Source organism: Caloenas nicobarica, chromosome 1 (genome assembly GCF_036013445.1).
Source record: "Caloenas nicobarica isolate bCalNic1 chromosome 1, bCalNic1.hap1, whole genome shotgun sequence".
In the NCBI taxonomy this organism is placed as follows: Eukaryota; Metazoa; Chordata; class Aves; order Columbiformes; family Columbidae; genus Caloenas; species Caloenas nicobarica.
Window position 1 is genome coordinate 172365537 of NC_088245.1, and position 19807 is coordinate 172385343.

The window sequence follows — 19807 nt, forward strand, 5'->3', positions numbered from 1 at the left end:
GTGATCAGAAATTTCTGATAACGTGAGGAAAACAAATGCCATGCTCAGCCTCAGAGAAGGGTAAGAAGGAGATTCTGGGGAATGACAAACCAGTCAGCCTCACATCAGTCTCTGGGAAAGCTATAAAGCAAATCCCCCTCAAAGCTACTTCCAAGCATGGACAAAGAGGTGGTTTGGAACAGCTGGCAAAAACAAATGATGTTTGACTAACTCGGTAGCTTTCTGAGGCCCAGTGACTGGTGGTGTTGGTAAGAAGCAGCAGTGGAAGTTGGACACCTCAGCTAGTGTAAAGACAAAGACATTGACACAGCCTCTCACAGTATCCTCAAAGCCAAACTGGCAAGATATGGAATTCATAAATGGGACAGCGGCTGCATGGAAAATTAGATGGACCCCTGGGCTCAATTAGTGGTTATCAGTCATACAAAGTGCGACGGACAGTCATTTACTATTGGCATCGCTTAGGAGTGAATACTTTTCAACATCGTTACTAACAATGCAGATGATGGGATATTGTGCACCATCAACAAGTTTGAGACAGGCAGCAACCAGACTGGGGTGGGAAGGAAGCACGGGAGACTCGGGGCAGGGCTGCTATTTAGAGGGACATCGACAGTCTGGAAAAATCGGTTGACAAGAACCTCAAATTTTAGCAAAGCAAATGCAGAGTCCTGCATCAGTTGTAGATTATCAAGCCAAAGTAATGTTCTGTGTCAGTGTGTGATTCTCTTGTCTTCTTTTATGTCTTTCCAGGCCCTTCACCTGACTTCATGGCATAAAATATACATTTTACAAGTTAATGGACACTTAATAAAGACAACTTTTTACACTACTCAGCAAAAAAGTACCACTGTGAGGATACAGACAGGTTCAACCTTTTTCTTAAAAAGATACTAACCAACGGAAGCAAGAAAATCGGACAACTAGCCTACAACAAAAATATCCCAAAGTGAACATTTTACTCCGAAAAGGAAGAATAGACAAATAGCCAAGAAAGTTTACTATTGTCATTCATGTGGAAACCAGTCAGATGCTGTAAGGAGTGGCTACATAAATTCTTGATAGTTTCCTGAATATGCTGTTGTTTCAATATTAATGAAGTGAGGCATAATGATGAGGGAATAACAGTCACAATTCACTGATGTCTTCCACATGCACATTCTCCAAAGGAAAAATTAAAAAGCTCATAAGAATATATGACAAAAGCCACCTCACATGTGCAAATACACAGTTTATTAAAAAATCCAGAGAACCCAAACCCCACCAGCACCTCCAAATATTGTAAAAAAGCAGAGGCTTCATAACTCAAGAAAAAAATATTCCATGGTATTGAAATGTAAAGGAGTGACCACAAGACTGAAGAGTAAAATCTTATTGTCACCAAAGTCCATAGAAAATTCTAATTGTCTTCCACACAATGCTTCAGCCTAAATGATATTCTATGAAAGATAGACTGGAGTATTTCCAGAACACATTAAATTTGAAAAATAATTATATTTCCTTCAACTATTTTTCTACCTTTAGCTGTTTATGACACTTAATAATAGTAAGAAAAAACAAAGTTATTAAATAAAAAGTATATTAAAATAATATTGAACTGTAACTCCCTTTTTTCTCCAACAAAATTGGAAAATAAAGTAATTATATTCTAACAGAACAGGCCATTTGGAAACATTCTTTAAGTCATATTCTGTAGCACAGAATATAAATCGTAATTGAAATAAATACTTTAGATGAAGAATTATTTAGTTCTGTTAAAAACTTTGCTGCCATCACAAGATGCATAAGAAAACGTAGATCAGTGTACACAAAACCCAGCATTCTGAACTGTCTTCTCCTTGGACAAAAAAAGAAGGTAAGGTCCAAAAATTCTGTATCAATACATAAATACTCCTTAGGCAAGTTTATATATATACACTTCAAAAAACATGTTACCGACTAAAACATAAGCATGTATTTAGTAAACACGCTTATGGTCAGACTGGAACCTTTGGGTAGTCATGTTATTCTAACAAGTACAAGATGCAGTGTATAAAATTAATAAAGTATGTACAGTCTAATTTCAAAAGATATACACACATCACCGCATTCTAGTAATACATCCTTTGCTCTACATTACTGTTTATATACAAAACTTATGCAGTGATCTTCTACCTGGAAAACATTATTTATAAATTGTGATTATTTTTTGGAGGAGCAAAGAAAGAAAGAAGGACATGGAGATATATGAATTAGTTTGAAATCTTAAAATGTCCTACTCTGTTTACATATAGGCTAAAAGACTTGAAGATTAGAGTCTTAGTTTCAAATTAGAAATTACTTGCTTTGTGGATTCATTTAGGCTGAGAGTCATATCAATAGAGATTTCACAGAAATTTTGCTGTGTTTGAGAACAGATATTGTTATTTTTGCCAACCAGAGACAAAACTTTTCAAGAGTAATCAGGCTTGAATTTAATCCAGGGTTTAGTACTTGGAACAGACAGATCTCCAATAAGCAACTACTTAATGTCTAATTATTATTAATTTAACACAAGAAAAAGGGTTTTTTCCCCGTTCATTCAAAAATTCACATTAATCACTCTATTGTATTATGCAACATAATTGTCTGTCAACAAAGAGGGTTTCTTGATATTCAAAATAAATAATAGGAGAATCCTAAAAAACATATCTAATGATAATGGATAATGAATCTAATGATAAATCCTTAATGAATAACGAAAAGATAAATCAGTGAAAAAGAAACAGAGATGATTTTTAATATCCCAATGTCTAAGTTCATGTTTATTTGATGCATATTTACAAATATATTTAGAAACTGGTCATTAATATTTTCTGTCAAAATAATGACTGGATCTTAACTGTCAGGCATAAGTAGGGAGAATGACAGGCACTGTAACACTTTCCAAGTGCCATGAGAATCAAGACACCTTGTCATAATGCCAGAAACACCTAGAGATACAATATAATTTGTGACAGAACTTACTTTCTGCTGTCTGCAATATTATCTCATCAAGCTCTTTTTCAAGCTTTTCGTAAGTATCTAGCCTTGCTTGAATGTCAGAATTCTGTGTTTGAAGTTCAATAACGCGTGTTTCACTAGAAGACTGAAGACTATAAAATTCCTTAGTAAGCACCTGTGAGAACGAATAGCGGAAAGATCAGGAATTCAGCATTACAGCTACTTATGAAAGATGCAAAATATAATACATGTAAAATGCTTAGCGGTATGATACCACATATTTGATGTAACTTCTCCACAGGAAAGATTAAAATGCTCTAAAAAGTGGTTATTTTTTCAACTATGTTATCTTGCACAGATTACACTCTCAGGTCACATCACTTATGCCTACCTTGTAAGGCCTTAGTAATTCTAAGAATATATCTCTGAAAAAGCTACAAGAATTTTAAAGGAGAGTTAGGAAAAGCAAGGTAACAGATAAAATTAATATACAGCAGTCAAAACAGTGTAAATGCATTTATTTTCATTGTTTTAACTGTATTCAGATTTCAGTTATCAATTTAAAAAAAGAAGGTTCCTTCACAGGATGGTAAATCCACGAATATCAAAGTTTGGTATTTAAGACACTGCAGATTTTTATTATTTACTAATTACTGAAAAGTAACACGCCATTAACATTCAGGACTAATGTAAATACTTAATCCACTAAGCTCAAACAAAATGATACATATTCAAAAGTTATGAAGGTCTGTATAAGAACTAAAGCTTGAAAACAGAAAACAACAGTGACAATATAAATATTATAAAAGGAACTAGAATAAGAAAATCCCTGGTAAGTAGTAATCTACATGTTTCACAGAAAAAAACAAACACACACGCATCAAAACAGGTAAAGTAATAACCAAGTAGTACTGTAGCTAAATTTAATAGTAACTTCCCAAATAAAAATCGTAAACATTCAAAATGATAACTGAATATAGAACTTGAGATACAGAAATATATGTATAGTGTATACAGCAGTAAACTAGATTCACTGTCAAAACCACTAAAGAATGCACGAAGGTTAAAGAAACAAGCCACTTGAATATAAAGAAATTGGTCTAATGTCACAGAACAATAAACGTATAGGTTAAAATTCGGCAACATATAAACCATCTGTTTCCTAGTTTAGCATGCATAAGAAAAGAAACTAGTCTATGCTGAAATCCAAATAAAAGCAAGAGTTGGTTCACACAGCAGTTGTAGCTGAGCCACAAGATACTAGCGACTACGCTATTAATTAAGATCAATATCCTGTAAGAAGGGTAAGAAAAAAACTCTCAGGACCTCAATACTATATATAAGAAAGTAAATTAAAAAAATAAGAATTCAGTCAAAAGGAACAAAAGTAAAAGATTCAGACATCAAATATTTAAATTCTGCAAGAACACTTCTTAATGAAAAAGCACGGGTTTCAAAGCCTCTCTCTAAAAAGAAAAGGAAGTGCCAAAATTCTTAGTAGAACTGAATGCCAAATACTCAAGATGTTATTCAGATCAAATAAATATCCACAAAGAAAATGGAAATGTAACTCAAATTTAACTATCATCTTCTCAAAGTTTAGACATATCTGTGCCAATTAATAATCTGTTCAGCAACCCCAAAGGCCAGCAAAACTGGCACTCTCAGTGCTCGTGACCACAACCAACCTCATCAGCCGGGATCTGAATGTCCTAATACAGACAAAACAAGAAATTACATTTTATCTAAAACTCTCTAATTCTGTTTTTACTCCATAGTTCCTTTTCATAATCACCCTAGGCAGGTTCAGGACTAGAAATTTGGGGACATGAAGAGCAGCATCCTTCCCCAAAAAATGAAGGCTGCCATAGCTGGCACTTCGAAAAAGTTTTTTATTCTGTCCTGTCCAGTTTGTATCCTGACATTCGTTTTAGACATATGCTGCCAATCTCATTTAAATCTTACAAATTGGGCTCAGTAATATGATTTTGGTACTAATTTCACACAGGTGAAGAAATTTTGTTTTAAAGTAAGTTTGCTCTGCTGAATATTGGGAGGGAAGTTAAACCCAGAAGAGAAAGCGGTGGGGAAAGACGTTTTAGTATTTGTCTTTGTTTCTCACCATCCAAATCTATTTCAATTGGTAATGAGTGAAACTAATTTTCCTCAGGTCAAGTCTATTTTGACCATGATGGTAACTGGCAAGTGATCTCCCTATCTTTATATCAACGGAGGAGCTTGTTCAGCTTATTTACCACTCCCAGTCCTCTTGAGGATGGGGAATGAGAGAGTGACCAGGTGGGTGTCTGGCAGCTGGCCAAGGTTAACCCACCACAAGATTAGCAACATTAGGTCTTTTCAATGCTGTATACACCATGCTCCCCTTGACTTCTTTAGCTGTAAAAATTTCTTCCAAAATTGCATATCAATAAAAAGTATTTTTATTACTTAAAAATACTATTACAAATCATAGTTTTAATGATACTGAATTCACCATAGCTGTTCCAGTGTAACTGTCTTCTCTCCCTACAATAATCACATAGACTGACATAAGCAGTTTTGTGATACAAGCATATATATACCACGCATAAACGAGGTACTGTCTTCAACATCTCTCCGTGAGAGATTGTTTTGCCTTCTTCCTCTCCCTAAGTCTTGTTTTCGATTGAACTGATCAAACTTAATAAGCTTTGTCATTCGATTCTGCTTCAGCAGAATTGGGTGGAGATACTAATTCAGCCATGTATGTTCTTTGTTATTTTTTCCCCAAGCTTTTCCATTTACATTCTAATTGAAAACCACTATGTAATGCCCCATAAAATCTCTTTATATGACATACCTCCAGCTTTCTCTGATATTTCTCACATTCCATTTGGCACTGTGAAAGATTCTTAGCTGTTTCTTGTTGCATGAGTTGAATGTGTTCATTTTCAAAGGACTTTAACTTACTTTGGTGAAGAAGTTCAGCTACTTTGCTTTCTGTGCCAAGTTGCATTTGTCTATATCTCAAAGAAAAAAAGAAAAAAAATTGTTGATGATTGAAAAATAAACAAACTTAAAACCCATGCTAGTTCTGTTCATTACAGGTATAAATTTCAGAAATTATTACAGTATTTCTAAGAGTTTAATAAGTATTAGTTTGGTTATCTATGTAACAATTGAACCTGTATTTGAAACTTTATTAGGAAAATTCAATCCTATAATGACAACAAAACATGGAACACTTAGTCCATAGCTTTTCAGAGTATGTAGCTAATGCATAATCAAATCACAATGACCTTACAGTATACCTTATTTTTAAAAAATCTTAGATCAATATGAATCTCTTTCTCAGTACACAATGTGCACTGAAGTCTTTTCATGGAAGAGATACTAAGGAGATGTTGTCTCCTGTCTTCACTACCATGTGTTACACATGATAGGGAGAAGTGGTATTAGACATCGGTGATACCAATGCTGCATTCCTTGGGATATCCCTTTGGGATATCGTGGATATCAGCTACAGTGCTTTTTCCCATACCCAAAGACGTGAAGAAATGTGAGACCACAATGGTGTATTAATTTCCACATTTGGAACCAAAGGTCCTTCTCAAAAAGCAGAAATGAAGTATATTTTTGAGAATATCACTGTAAGGTAATTATAGGTGGACTTCACTCATTTTACTTATATAGGCAACCTCAAATAAGAGGGGTAAAAAAATTTGCTGATAGAATACTAAAATACTGGACTGTAGAAAATGAGGGTGATGCGAAGAACAGTAGAAATCCTTATGAATCTCAGCATTAAATAACATACGAAATTCAAAGGAGATACATGCAAAGTAAATCCCAGGTTGTAAAAATGATCCTAGCCACACGCATAAAATGATCAACTCCTAGCTGACTGTTTTCATTCACGAGTGATATCTTGGGGTTATACCAGATAAATCCATGAACACTTCAGCTCAGTTTTAAATAAAGGTCAAAACCAATATTTTGGGAATTACTGTGAAAGTAATAGAGAAAACACAGAAATCACTGTGTCATTTTACGATTGCATGCTGTTGCCTGGACACTGAATGTTGACCACTGTCCTATTACCTGACCTCACAAGGAATATAATAGAACGGGTAAAGCATCAGAGAAGGGTTATAAGGCTGACCCTTGACAAACAGCAACATCATGCACTTACACAGTTGCATTGTGTGGAAGAAATTACTTAAGCAAACTAAATCTCTACAGCTTGGAAAAGAGATGGCGTTAAGAAAAATGGAGAAGGCTTGTAACATCTTGAGTGGCATGGAAAATGAGAATAGAATCTATTATTTTCCATCAGATAAATGAGAAGGCATCTAACAAAGCTAGCAGATGCAGAACGAAAACAAATAGAAGTTGTTCTTCACGCATGAAAGCTGTGAAATTCCTTACCATGAGATGATGTAGATGCTAAAAATTAACACTTACTCAAGAGGATACTGAATAAACTCAGCAGAGAAATCCTTTGACAACTATTAAATGCAGGATTGTACTTCTCACACAGAAGTCACTTATCAACAAATTGTTCGAATGCCAGACAAACCTTTACACTAACCCAGCATGGCTGTTATGTTAGCTGTCATTTGTCAAATAGCAGTTGCAACACAATTCCATCCTATTTAGCACCTGATCTTTAGGTGGGATTGAGAGCTTTTAACAAAAACAAGGGGATTACTTCAAATATTTTCCCTGAGGATTTCAGATGTAGGAGTGTTTCTAAGGCACAAAGAGGAAGCAATTTTCACTGGAATTAACCTGAACAGAACAAACAGGTGTCATTATGATGCCCTTTATAATCACTCTGTAGACATCCGTGTATGAGTAAACAGTCCAATGCATGAATGAGATTGTTCCCACACAGGCTGTGTGAGCAGAGATTGAAAATTCTGCCTACTGAGCTCAGGAAAAGGTCACTCTTTAAAGAAAAAAATTCTTTTTCAACAGTATGGCATTTGTTCTCAAACAGTTATTGCACTCAAACTGCTAAATGCCAATTATCTATCTGGTTATCGACTACTGCTGTCAATTCTGCTTGAGGATGCTTTTCAAATGCATATATTTTAAGTGTTTCATCACCACTCCCTGACTGTATGTTCCTGTTTTCATTTTACCACACAAAAATAATTTCAGCACTTTTACATTCTCCACACTTCGTACATGATTGGCTGCAGACGTGACACTAAATCTGTTCTGCTCTACACATTGTTTACAACCTTGGGAAGACAGTTTTGTTCCAAAATGAGTAATTCTTCACAAAGACACATGTCATTCAGCCAACTGATGTGCAATGCAACACACAAATGAAATTTAGCTACAAGTCATACTTACTGACTTTTCACAACAAATTCATTATCTTCTGCCTCTATACAAAATAAATGGCAATGCTTTCCTGTACATGGCTTTAGACCTTAAATTAATCTGAGGTTCAACGATCTGTTCTGTGCAGAGTTTACACACTGGAAACATGCATAAACATAGGCTATGCATAATCCTCTGTACCCACTTTCTCTGCTTTCCAGAGAACTTCATGGATCTCTGACGATTTTGTAAGTCTACTCGATCAGCTGGGTGCTTCCAGAACATGCTTATCAACCCCATCATGAACAGTAACTTCAGGGGAAAAAAAAAAAAAGGTATTTTTTTATTTTGGAAATTTGAAGTAGCTTACATGTGTATGATCTGTTTTGTACTGGTGAGGTTATGAAGAGCCAGTTTTCTTTTGACATTACTACACTGTTGAGCTCACTAGTAACTCCTCCACTGTAGCCCCATTCAGAGTTTCTTTGTCATATTTGTATTTACTTGGCCAGATAGTATCTTTGGTTTCTTGGCTACTATTTCAGCACAAGTGTGTGTGCATGTGTGTACGTAGTCATGTAACAACGTCAAAATACATTCCTTAATCTGCCTAGATGGTTTCTAAGGGAAAACAAAAGAAAACAAAACCACTCTATGTCTTAACACTACTATTATGGAAAAAAAAATAAAACAGTGGAATGCGGAGGTACGGGATTTTTCTCCATCAAGAAATTTTAGCAAACTTGATGCAGTGAAAGAGCTCACAGAAGAATGTGGGTTGTGAATGAAAGGGAAATTACAGACTGAGCTAATATAAAAAAGGAAAAAAACCTCACATGTAAGAATCATCTGGAATGAGGTCCCAACTATGTTATGCTTCCGTGCCATTAGGATGATCAGTCAATAATGCCTGAAGTTTGCTAAAGCAGAGTGACACTACGGTTATCAAAAAGGTTATTTCTAGAGTAAAGTAGAAGAGAGAATTTTCAGAGAGGGACTTAAACTCTGGTTTGTAAGGATGGTTTTAAGATTTTTCAGTCAGAGGAGTCTGTTTTTGCAAATGGTGGATAACAATATAATAACTTTTCAAAATCTCCACACAATGAGAGTAAACTGAAAGATTTCATGGTAGTTTGTATAGTGAAGGAAGTACAGCAGCCAACTGGTTTTTGAATGGAGGACCTACAAAAATCCAGCATAGCATAATCTAACACTGATATTCAAAGATTTCTGTCATCTATGTGTGTAAAGAGAGAATCACTTAACATTTCCAACTTGTTATAAGCATCCCATAAGTACTGAGATAGCAACTCTACTCTGTTTTTACTTAACAGAAATAAACTCTCTTTTTTTAGCATTGTCTGTCCCATTGACAAAACTGAGATGTACAGCAGTACTCCTCAAAAGTGTAACTGAACAATGAAGTCCATTAGAAGACAATAAATTTGTAAAATTACCCATTCAAGAAGCAGCAAATTCTAGAATTAAGCTCGTTAATAGGAAAGAATGCCAAGCAAGAAAATACAAATAATACATCTTCCGAAGGAAATCCTACCAAAATTATACAGAACATCAACCCTTTCTAATTTTGCAAACTTGATTATACAAACCCTAATGCTTTTTAGCATACATTTTAGACACTGTTTTCAAGTCTAAAAATTGAAAAAAACCCTGTAAATTGTGAAATCATCCTAACTCCACAGATGGGTCAGTTCCAGATCTAAGACCTTTTAGAGTAATAACAATATACTCTCCTATTTGTACAAATCTCTGCGCTTTGGTTCAGTGCCAGATTTGCAGAGAAACCTAAATGCTACAGACATTTCCTCCATCACCTGTCATATTGCAAACCTCCCACTTCCAGCCCCAACATGTCCCCTAATGTTCCTGTCCTCCTCCCTCTTTGTCCCAGTGCCAATCTCAGATTTCTCCTGATTTCGAATTCTATTTTCATTCTGTCTACTCAGGTTATCTGTTTTTCTTCTCACCTGTGTTCCTAGACTATTCAGCTTCCATTCCTATCCTGTAGCCCTATTTTCTACCTGCTGTTTTTCTTTCTCTCTATTCCTATATCACGCTCACGGTTTGTCATTCTTTGTCAAATCCTGCCCATACTTCTTTCACCATGAGGTTTAAATCCCAGTTTAACTTCCTCATCTTTTGCAACCGAGTCTGGCTACTAAGGCTTCCTCACTTCCAAAGAGCCCAAAGCTAAGTAAAAAAGTACAGAACAGAATTCTCCTTACTCTTCACTGTACTACTTGGAGTTACAGAAGGAGGAACAGCAGCCTAGATGGGCCTAAATTAAATTCAGTCATGTTACAGATGGCACATACGTTGTCCATACATGCAGCAAACTGTGAGACTCCAGTTCAAACATGCACTCAAAGGATCTCGTTTTCACTGGTTCTCTTTTTGATCCTTGGTACTAAAAACTGGTTGGCTTGTTTCTGGGCAATCAAAAATTTCCCATGAATTGAGTTCACATGCTACTCACTAAATAACTGGAAATGTAAGAACTCAGATCCTTAGTTTCAAATGCTTTCATTGCTCAGCTTCTGATGCACTGAATGTAAGTCTGATGCATCATGTATCTGGCTGGTTTCATAAACTGAAAAGTCCGTTTAATATTTACTATAAAATGGGTAAGAAAATTGTCATTCTTCATTTAAATATACATTTTAATGGAGATTGTTACACTAACTTTATACACATTTTCAGTCTTTTGTACCATTTATTGCTTCTCTGATGTCTATCAAATGTGTTAAATTATTTCTAATCTGGACTAAAATAACAATGCACTTAGTAACAACCAATTTAAGTACCTCCAACAAAAGAAAAAAAAAAGCTCTGAGGATAATGATTAAACAGAAGATGAAAGATGTCATCTACAAATTGTTTAAACAATGAAAAATTTGTCTGCTGAAATAGTTTTCGCTTCGAATTTATTTTTCCCCAAATAGCACGCTGAGAATTTTTTTCAGCATGGTGTTCCTGTTTTAGATTGTTATTAAAAAACTACAGAAACATATAGCTCAAATGCTAAAGGGTAAACATGATTTAACATGCAAGTTCTTGCCAGATGTTACATTTGCTTCGTATCAAGTAATTAAACATACAGTACTTTTGCATGTGGTTTAGTAAAATCTGTTTGAAAAAGCTTAGAAGCTTTGATTAAAGCTGCTTGCTTCAAAGCAGATTTTTGTGTTTTGCAGCATTCTAAGCATTTGTTATGTCCTTGCCTCTGATCCTTATTCTGTCGAAACAACTTCCTTGGAGGTAACACTTCCAAATATCCAGATTCAGCAAGATAAACAGCTGGTTTACACTACCTGTAGTTTCAGGACACCAAAATCCAAAATGACCTATGCCAGGGGTGTCAAACTCATTTTCGGCAGGGGCCACATCAGCCTCACAGTTGCCTTCAAAGTGTAGAATGTAATTTTAGGACTGTAACAACTTCTACACTTATACAGTCCTAAAATTACATTCTACACTTTGAAGGCAACTGCGAGGCTGACGTGGCCCCTGCTGAAAATGAATTTGACACCCCTGACCTATGCAATAAGTGGAGTTCTTCAGTACGTAGAACCCATGTTTTCTTGCTACCCTAACCAGACCAATGCCCAGCGTACACTAGATTGGACGCTTGTCCCTAGAGTGTCCCATGACAATGTGCACACTCGACATGTATTCTTGTGCCTTACACCAGAACAAGAAACATGTTGACTGTTGCACATATCTTCTCACTAACCCGTAACGTGAATGACTCATAAAGAGACAAGTTAAAGGTGGGGTTGTAGAATATACATATAAAAGGTACATCTTGAGAAATTACTATAAAGGTAGCTGCTTATCTTTGTGTTTATTCCACTACGACAGCCACAGTGACCTAATGATGAGTGTTCCATCTCTTTTAAGAATTGGAAAAACGAACATTATGAAAATGAGTCTGCTTTCAATATATCTGCTAAATCATGCTGACTGGCTGGGCCTGAAATTCATCGTTTCCTTGTCTCTGGACTATGCAATCATGCTTCCTTTATTTGAGTCTGTGAAACTTAAGATTCATTCCTGCATCGAGACCCAGCTTCAACAGTAAAGGTAGAGGCTGCTTCAGCCTTGCCTGGCCTGTGCTTGGGAGTTAACAGTTCAGTCATGAGAATTTAATAATAAACCTTCACTAGGGAGTGTTCTCTCAGTCCTGGAGCTCTGATGGACATTTAACCCAGCCTTGCACTTCCTGAAAGTGTGCCTTACTTTTGGGCTACTGGAAAAAAAGATGAGCAACTCCTGTCATCTTTTTTTTAAAAACGGAACAGGATGTGGTTGCTCCCCTGTGTTAATTCAATGCTGCTGACGAATGCTTAGTTTGGTCAGAGTCATTTGCCTAGACTGTTGTTACTTGGTTTAAGTAATCAGCATCTACATTGAGTTAACTCTTATTTCATTCAATTAAACAAACACAAGATGTATTCAAATGATCTAACTGAACTTTATCAGTATAGTGACATTATGTCTTGGTTTTGCCTGGGATAGAGTTAATTTTCTTCATAGTAGCTGGTATAGTGCTACGTTTTGGATTTAGTATAAGAATGCTGATAACACACTCGTGTTTTGGTTGTTGCCAAGCAATGTTTACACCAAGTCAAGGACTTTTCAGTGAGGAGGCTGGAGATGTACAAGAAGCTGGGAGGGGACACAGCCAGGACAGCTGACCCAAACTTACCAAAGGGATATTCCACACCATCTGACATCATGCTCAGTATATAAACTAGGAAAAAAGTTAGCCAGGGATCACTGCTCAGGGATGGGCTGTGCATCGATTAGTGGGTGGTGAGCATTGCACTGTGCATCACTTGTCTATTCTGTTATTATTATTGTTATTTTTTCTTCCTTTGCTGTCCTATTGAACTGTATTTATCTCAGCCCATGAGTTTTGCCTTTTTTTTAAAATTTCAATTCTCTGCCCCACCCCACCTGGAGGCACAGGGAGGAATGAATGAGCAGCTGCGTGGTGCTTAGTTGCCAGCTGGGGTTAAACCACTACACATTAATAACAGCATCCTTAACAAAAATAAATTATCTGAAGAAAGCAATACACATATAATAAGGAATAGGATCTAATTCCACCATTTCCTCCACAAAACCTGTTTTTTACATAAATTAATAGGAAGACAGAGTCACCCCAGTAATTTTGAGGAGTCTAATAGTAGTTGTTTTTCTGACTATGCATCTTAGTCAAGATCTATATCCTTGTATTCTCATTATGTTTCTGGGGATGAAGAATTCTAAATCTATGAAAAGCTACAAACTTGAAACATAGATATCATCAGTATACACAGTTGGTCAGAGAACACCTACCAGATCAGGCATTTCAGGAGATGTAGGGCCAAAGATATCTAGTTTGTGAATCCAAAATTGAAATTATCACCTCACAAGATCCCTTGAATAAAATGTCAAAATAACCCCGAAGAAAGATACAAGATTCCTCTTTTTCAAACAGGAAGGCTATTAAATGAGTTTGTTGAAGCCTAGTGAAGAGATAACAAATGAAACAAATTTATAGAATTCCCCTAAGTACAGGACAACAATCTAAAAGGGAACCACAGCCAGGCTAAAGGATGTAGACACCAGCAGCTCTACCTCAAGCCAAAAGAAGTCAGAAGAAGCTGAACAGTTCTATTGTTTCTGGCACAGCCTCAACACACACACAAAGCTATCTTTCGCATCTGTGTGCACCAGCACATAAAATGGCAGAAGTCTCCAATCTTGAAAGAATGAGAAACATGCTGAATTGAGGTGGAATTCATATCTGGACAAATATGATTAGATATCTCATTGCCTAAGCGACATCTTTGCTCAAACAGATAAATACTTTAATTTTTTCTTAATTCACTTTGAAGTGACAGATTTAAAAGGATCCCTTCTCTGCAATATGGTTTTGTCTATTGTACATATTTTAATCCAAGAGCAACAAACCTGAATTACATTTATTAAAACCTCATTATGTCTTTAGTCAAATTTTCTGTGCACACTATTCTCTATTTGATTTCCCACAGCATCCCAAACCATTAACTTTATCAAAGCAATATTTTTATTTCAGTTTACTTCAGTCCTTGCAAAAACTGACATGTTAACAAAGCTGAATTTTGTGCTAAATCAACAAAAAGGGAAGGAATAGTAGAGAGACTTATTCCCCAATAATGTATATTGATTGGTATAGAAAATAATTAATTTGAATTGTAACTGTGAGAGGCTTTGATATGATAAACATATAACAGATCTAAATAAAGAAAATACCAGCAACTTCCTCACTATAAAACACTAAAAAAAAAACCATCAACTTTTAACTCTATATTAAATTTCAACTCTATATTAAATTTCAAATTTGCAACAAACACTTAGAATTCTGTCTTGATCATGTTTTCTGCTCTTCATAATTATTTTTTTAAGCTACCATACAATTTCAGTAACAATTCAACAACTTACCTCCTTAAACCAAGTATTAGCTTTTCCAGTAATATTATTACTTCATGAAAATATTATTTAATAATAGTAATAATAGTACTACTTGTGTTTCTGTAATGTAATTCAAAGAAATCACTATTGTAGCAGATGAAACATACCTGAACAGATTTGGGGGATATAGGAAGCTACAGAAACTGTTCATTACATTTTTATTATTGCACTGTGAACACTGTTCTTCATTGCTCGAGCAAACTAAGAAATTGGATTCATCAGTTACACAAAGACTCTGTTGCTTGAATTGTATTTTCCTTGTGGATAAAACATGTAAAAATGTATCTTTTAAAACTCTCCTCTCCCACTAGTCACAGAAGTTATTTTTCATCAGATATTCATTTAAATTAATATAAATATTTTCAGGTCTTTCTTAAGATTCTGGGTAGGGCGATTATTTCTTGCTAGGCTAATTCAGTGTTCCGAGAGCTGTCAGAGTGCCAGTATGTGCATGCAGTTCTATTTTAATTGGCTCAAATACACTTTGATGTAGCATTACTGACCCTCTGGCTCACAACTGGCCCTTAGCATATCTGCATACATTCCTTTCATTGAATGTTCTAGAGCAGGAATTTTTCAAGATCGTAGGTGAAGCAAATATAAGATCGATACTTACAGAAACTTGACATAACTTTAACTACTGAATTTGCATGAAATTCTTGAGGTAAACAATCAATCGATATTCCCAATATCCTCTCCAGGCAATAGATTTCTTTTCTTTTTCTTTAATTAATCAATCCACATCAGCGCTGTCACCATGAAAAAGAATACTGCATTCAAATATGCATATGCATGTATAAGTATACACACACACACACACACAAAACAAACTCCTAAAAAAATCATAAATTAAAGCTAGTAGATGTTTTGACTAATTTTTTTTTTTGGTTAATATCTTAAGTCACAAACTTTACACCTCTGTAGACACTGAAAAGAAGCTATTGAAAACTTCTGATATATACCTATTCGTCAAATCTAAACCATAAATAAACAAGCGGAAGAGGATTCAATGAAATAAACTCTCCAGATGTTCATGTTGACAAAGTTTGTTACCTTTTCTATTAAAGTACATGATTCACACTGTGAACACACTGATCTCTAAATTGCATATACTTTTGCCTCCAATCCTTTCCCTTTGCTACTTTTCCTACAAACTAGGTTGTATAAGCAGTTTACATCAGAAAATTAAAATTGGACTGCAAAGATATTTAAAAAAAACCACAGACACCTACAAACAGAAGAAAAATGTTTGGAATGCCATATACCTCCTTGAAACAGTCAGAAATGAACATACAGATTTTTAAGTTCTTAATTCCACAAATGTAACTTGTATGTAATTAATAATATCAAACCTAAAATTCTATAGAGTGATGATGAAAAAAGGAGCTTTTTTATCAGCAAGGAAAAAATAAGAAATACTGAAGCTTCCCAGAAAAGGACATGGAGAGAAATGGGAAAGCAGGGACAAATCTTTTGAGAAAGGGCTGACTGGGAGACCATCAGACAAAGCTCCTTCGACATCTGAAAAAGTAAAGATATATGTAACTAGTGTATCAGCAGAGAGACTGCACCCCGCCTCCATTTTCACCCCTGAAAGTCTGGCAGAGTAGGTCAGAATGTCAGAGTTCAAACTGCCATAACTTAGCAAATGATTGGTATGTCCTTTATATCACACATAACAGGTTTGATTTCCTGATAAGGAGAGTTCAAAGTACAGGCGTACCTTGCTATCTGCCGAGGATGTGTTCCTAGCTGTGGTAAGCAGTGATGGACAGCAAAGCAAGTTTTCCCCTAAGAATTAATGTAATGGAGGGTCTTGGTGTCTGCAGTGACTTAACAAATAAGCAACATTTATATACGAGAGGCCAGTATATTGCTGCGTAATTTTCCATTTATTCCCCAGTAAGATTACCTGTTAAAAATAGGACCTCAACAATGCAAATGCAGAGCACTATTACTGAATAGTTCAGGTTGGAAGTGATTTCAGAGGGTATCCAGCATCCTGCTCTGAGCCAGGTCAGCTCTGAAGTCAGACCAGGTTGCTCAAAGCTTTAGCCACTTTAGTCTTGAAAATCCCCAAGGATGGAGACTGCCCACAGTAATGCTTAGCTGCAGTGAAAAAGTTTTTCCTTATAGGAAGTTGGAATCTCCTGTTTCAACGGATGTTCTCTCGTCGTCCCACCATGCTCTGCTGTGAAGGGCCTGGCTCCATCTTCCTGGTGACCTCCTTGTAGGCACTGGGGGTGCTGCTGTCAGATGCCCCAGCAGCCAGACCGAACAACCCCCCCTCAGCCTCTCCTCACGGGACAAGTGCTCCAGCCCTGGCCATTCTGGTGGCCCTCCAATAGATTCACTCCAGTTTATCATGATGTTACTTGTACTGGATGTCCCCAAACTGGTCATCCCTTGATGTCTTGACTATTCTCCTGCAAATACAGCCCAGGATGCTGTCTGGGTACCCTGCTGGCTAATACTGAGTTTGGTGTTTAGAAAAAAACATTTGTTCCCTTTGAAGACAGGAAGGATGATGTGTAGTCACACACAAGATAATTTGCATCTCCTTATTAGCATTTGAATACTACATAAAATCTATTAAAATATTAAAAATCATGTACCAAAGACTACTATAACTGTACTTCCAGTAGTTATTTTAAAAATACACGGATTTCCATCTGTCTTTCAGAACTTAAAGGAACTTCCACTAAGCCTCGTGCAGGATACCAGGCGTGCTTCAGTGCAACTGGGCAGCTCAGGGAAGTTTTTCTTAGAAGAGTGAAGGATGGAAAGACACAATAACAGTAACAGCTATCAGAGATGGGTCTTACATACTCAAAGGATACTAAAATGACTGACAGACAATGAACAGGTAGGGGAGCATTACTGGATCTGTCTTCTCTCATGTCTAAGACGTGAAATATCCTGCAGTGAGAGTAACTAGAACCACATTACCACTAAGAGGAAAACAAAGGAGACGGTGCGAAAACCTCTCTTTATTTGTATGACTTAAAAAAACCAAGCTCATCAATTGCATTTCAGCCTTAGAGACAACTATCAAATAATTAAATGTTGCATACTAGCTAGTTTGTTACAAGTCTTAAGATGGGGCTGTTTAGCCTGGAGACAAGGAGGCTGAGGGGAGATCTTATCACTGTCTACAACTACGTGAAAGGAGGTTGTAGCATGGATGGTGTTGGTTTCTTCTCCCACGTAGCAAGTGATAGGACAAGAGGAAATGGCCTCAAGTTGCACCAGGAGAGGTTTACGTTGGATAACATGAAAAAATTCTTCACGGAAAGTGTTGTCAGGCATTGGAACAGGCTGCCCAGGGCAGTGGTGGAGTGACCATCCCTGAAGGTGTTTAAAAGGCGTTTAGATGAGGTTCTTAGGGACACGGTTTAGTGCTAGAGTTTGGTTAGGTTATGGTTGCACTCAATGATCCTGAGGGTCTCTTCCAACCAAAATAATTCTACGATTCTATGTAGATACCTGTGTGTGTCATTATCCAGAAATGAAACATATATTGCTTCTAGAAACTATTTTCTTGAACTGCACAGGTCCTTCAAATCAATCAGATACTCTTTTCAGATACTGTAAAAACAATAAACACACTTAAACGGCATCAACAGTGTAAAAGAATATGGAAGATACTCTTACAGCCCAAAACAAAAGGAAGGAGCTACAGTACATTCTGCACACTCTTAAAAGCTTCAAGCGGAGTAATATATGAATCCTGAACAGATATATCACCAAGCTGTTTATGAGACTAATAAAACAATCTCATTGCATTTCTAAGCAGGAAAAAGTCCAATTAATCTAACTTTTCTATAAAGCAGCCTATCCCAATAAATTCATCAGTTATCAAATTATCCTACATTACCTGCAGAGGCATGTGAAAAATGGAAATACTTGAAAAATGCAGTAACTTTTTTAAAAAATAATCAGTTAACTCCAAGCTGTCTCTACTCAAACATATTTGCTTTCACAACATACTTTTCCATATTTTATCAGTTGTCTGACAAGTTTAACAAAATTTTTATAGACAGACACAACTTTGCCACAATACAGCTCTTCTACATTTTCTACTACTAAAGTTATTGATTTGAGATGAGTAGTACTGTGGGAAGCCGTTAAAAAAAGAGAAAAACTCCAGAGTTGAAAAGAAGAAAAGGAAGTCAGAATTCATTAATTATGGGGATACTAACAGGCTTTGCAAGAAAAGTTTCAAGCGTACCTTCTAAGAAGAATCTTAGATGTGATACAACCATCACCTGGTTCCTGAGAGACCACAGCAAAACACACCGAAATTTTAGTGCATATAATTCTTAGACTAACTTTTTTGTTTCTCTGCTTCCTCTAATTATGTCCAGCTCTGTTCTCCCTTCCTAAATACCTTTGTCTTAATTTTTATATTGTCCTCCCATCTTCTTCATTCTCTTACCATTCAAACAACTCTTTCTTCAGCTGAACTATCACAGTCCCTGCCATCGCCACATCTGAGAAATACAATTTTTCTTCTTCTTGTAGTGGACTTGAAAACAAATGTTTGTTCTTTCAGGTCTTTTCTCCTAATGGGACCTGTAAACAAGACACTTATCCTTAAGTATTCCTTGTCCCAACTGAGTACCTGGAGATAATAACCTTTTCTTTTTAAATTTTAGATTGTAGAATATCAAAGTAGACATATTTTTACTGTGGAATAGAAAGAGAAAGCTCCTACTACTCTGTGTGTTCAGTGCTTGTATCATTTCATCCCTGTCAACATCCATTCTTTCTGCTAGGAGCCCTAGAATATGGCTCCATCTCTCATGCAATGAATGAAGCCACTGAAGATACAATTCTGGTACTCACTGAGCAGCAGCTGGAAAGTTCCCTCTAACATAGCCATACTATTAACTCCTTTGATAAAATAAAGGAACTCACTCACTGAACAGTATGTTAAAATATGGCTTTAACCCTTTGTATTCTTATGGTTTACAAGAAAGACTTCCATTGACTGGGACTTACATATAGA

At 36.1% G+C, this 19807-nt stretch overlaps 1 protein-coding gene across 1 annotated transcript in view; it reads right to left on the reverse strand.

The window, feature by feature from the left end:
- PIBF1 (progesterone immunomodulatory binding factor 1) overlaps window positions 1–19807 on the reverse strand; it is a 117553-nt gene that overhangs the window by 41286 nt on the left and 56460 nt on the right. Inside the window, exons 11-12 of the mRNA XM_065643125.1 lie at window positions 5801–5966; window positions 2986–3136 (exon numbers count right to left, since the gene is read on the reverse strand). Of these exons, the coding sequence (XP_065499197.1) occupies window positions 2986–3136; window positions 5801–5966 (317 nt within the window). The remainder of the gene's footprint in view (window positions 1–2985; window positions 3137–5800; window positions 5967–19807) is intronic.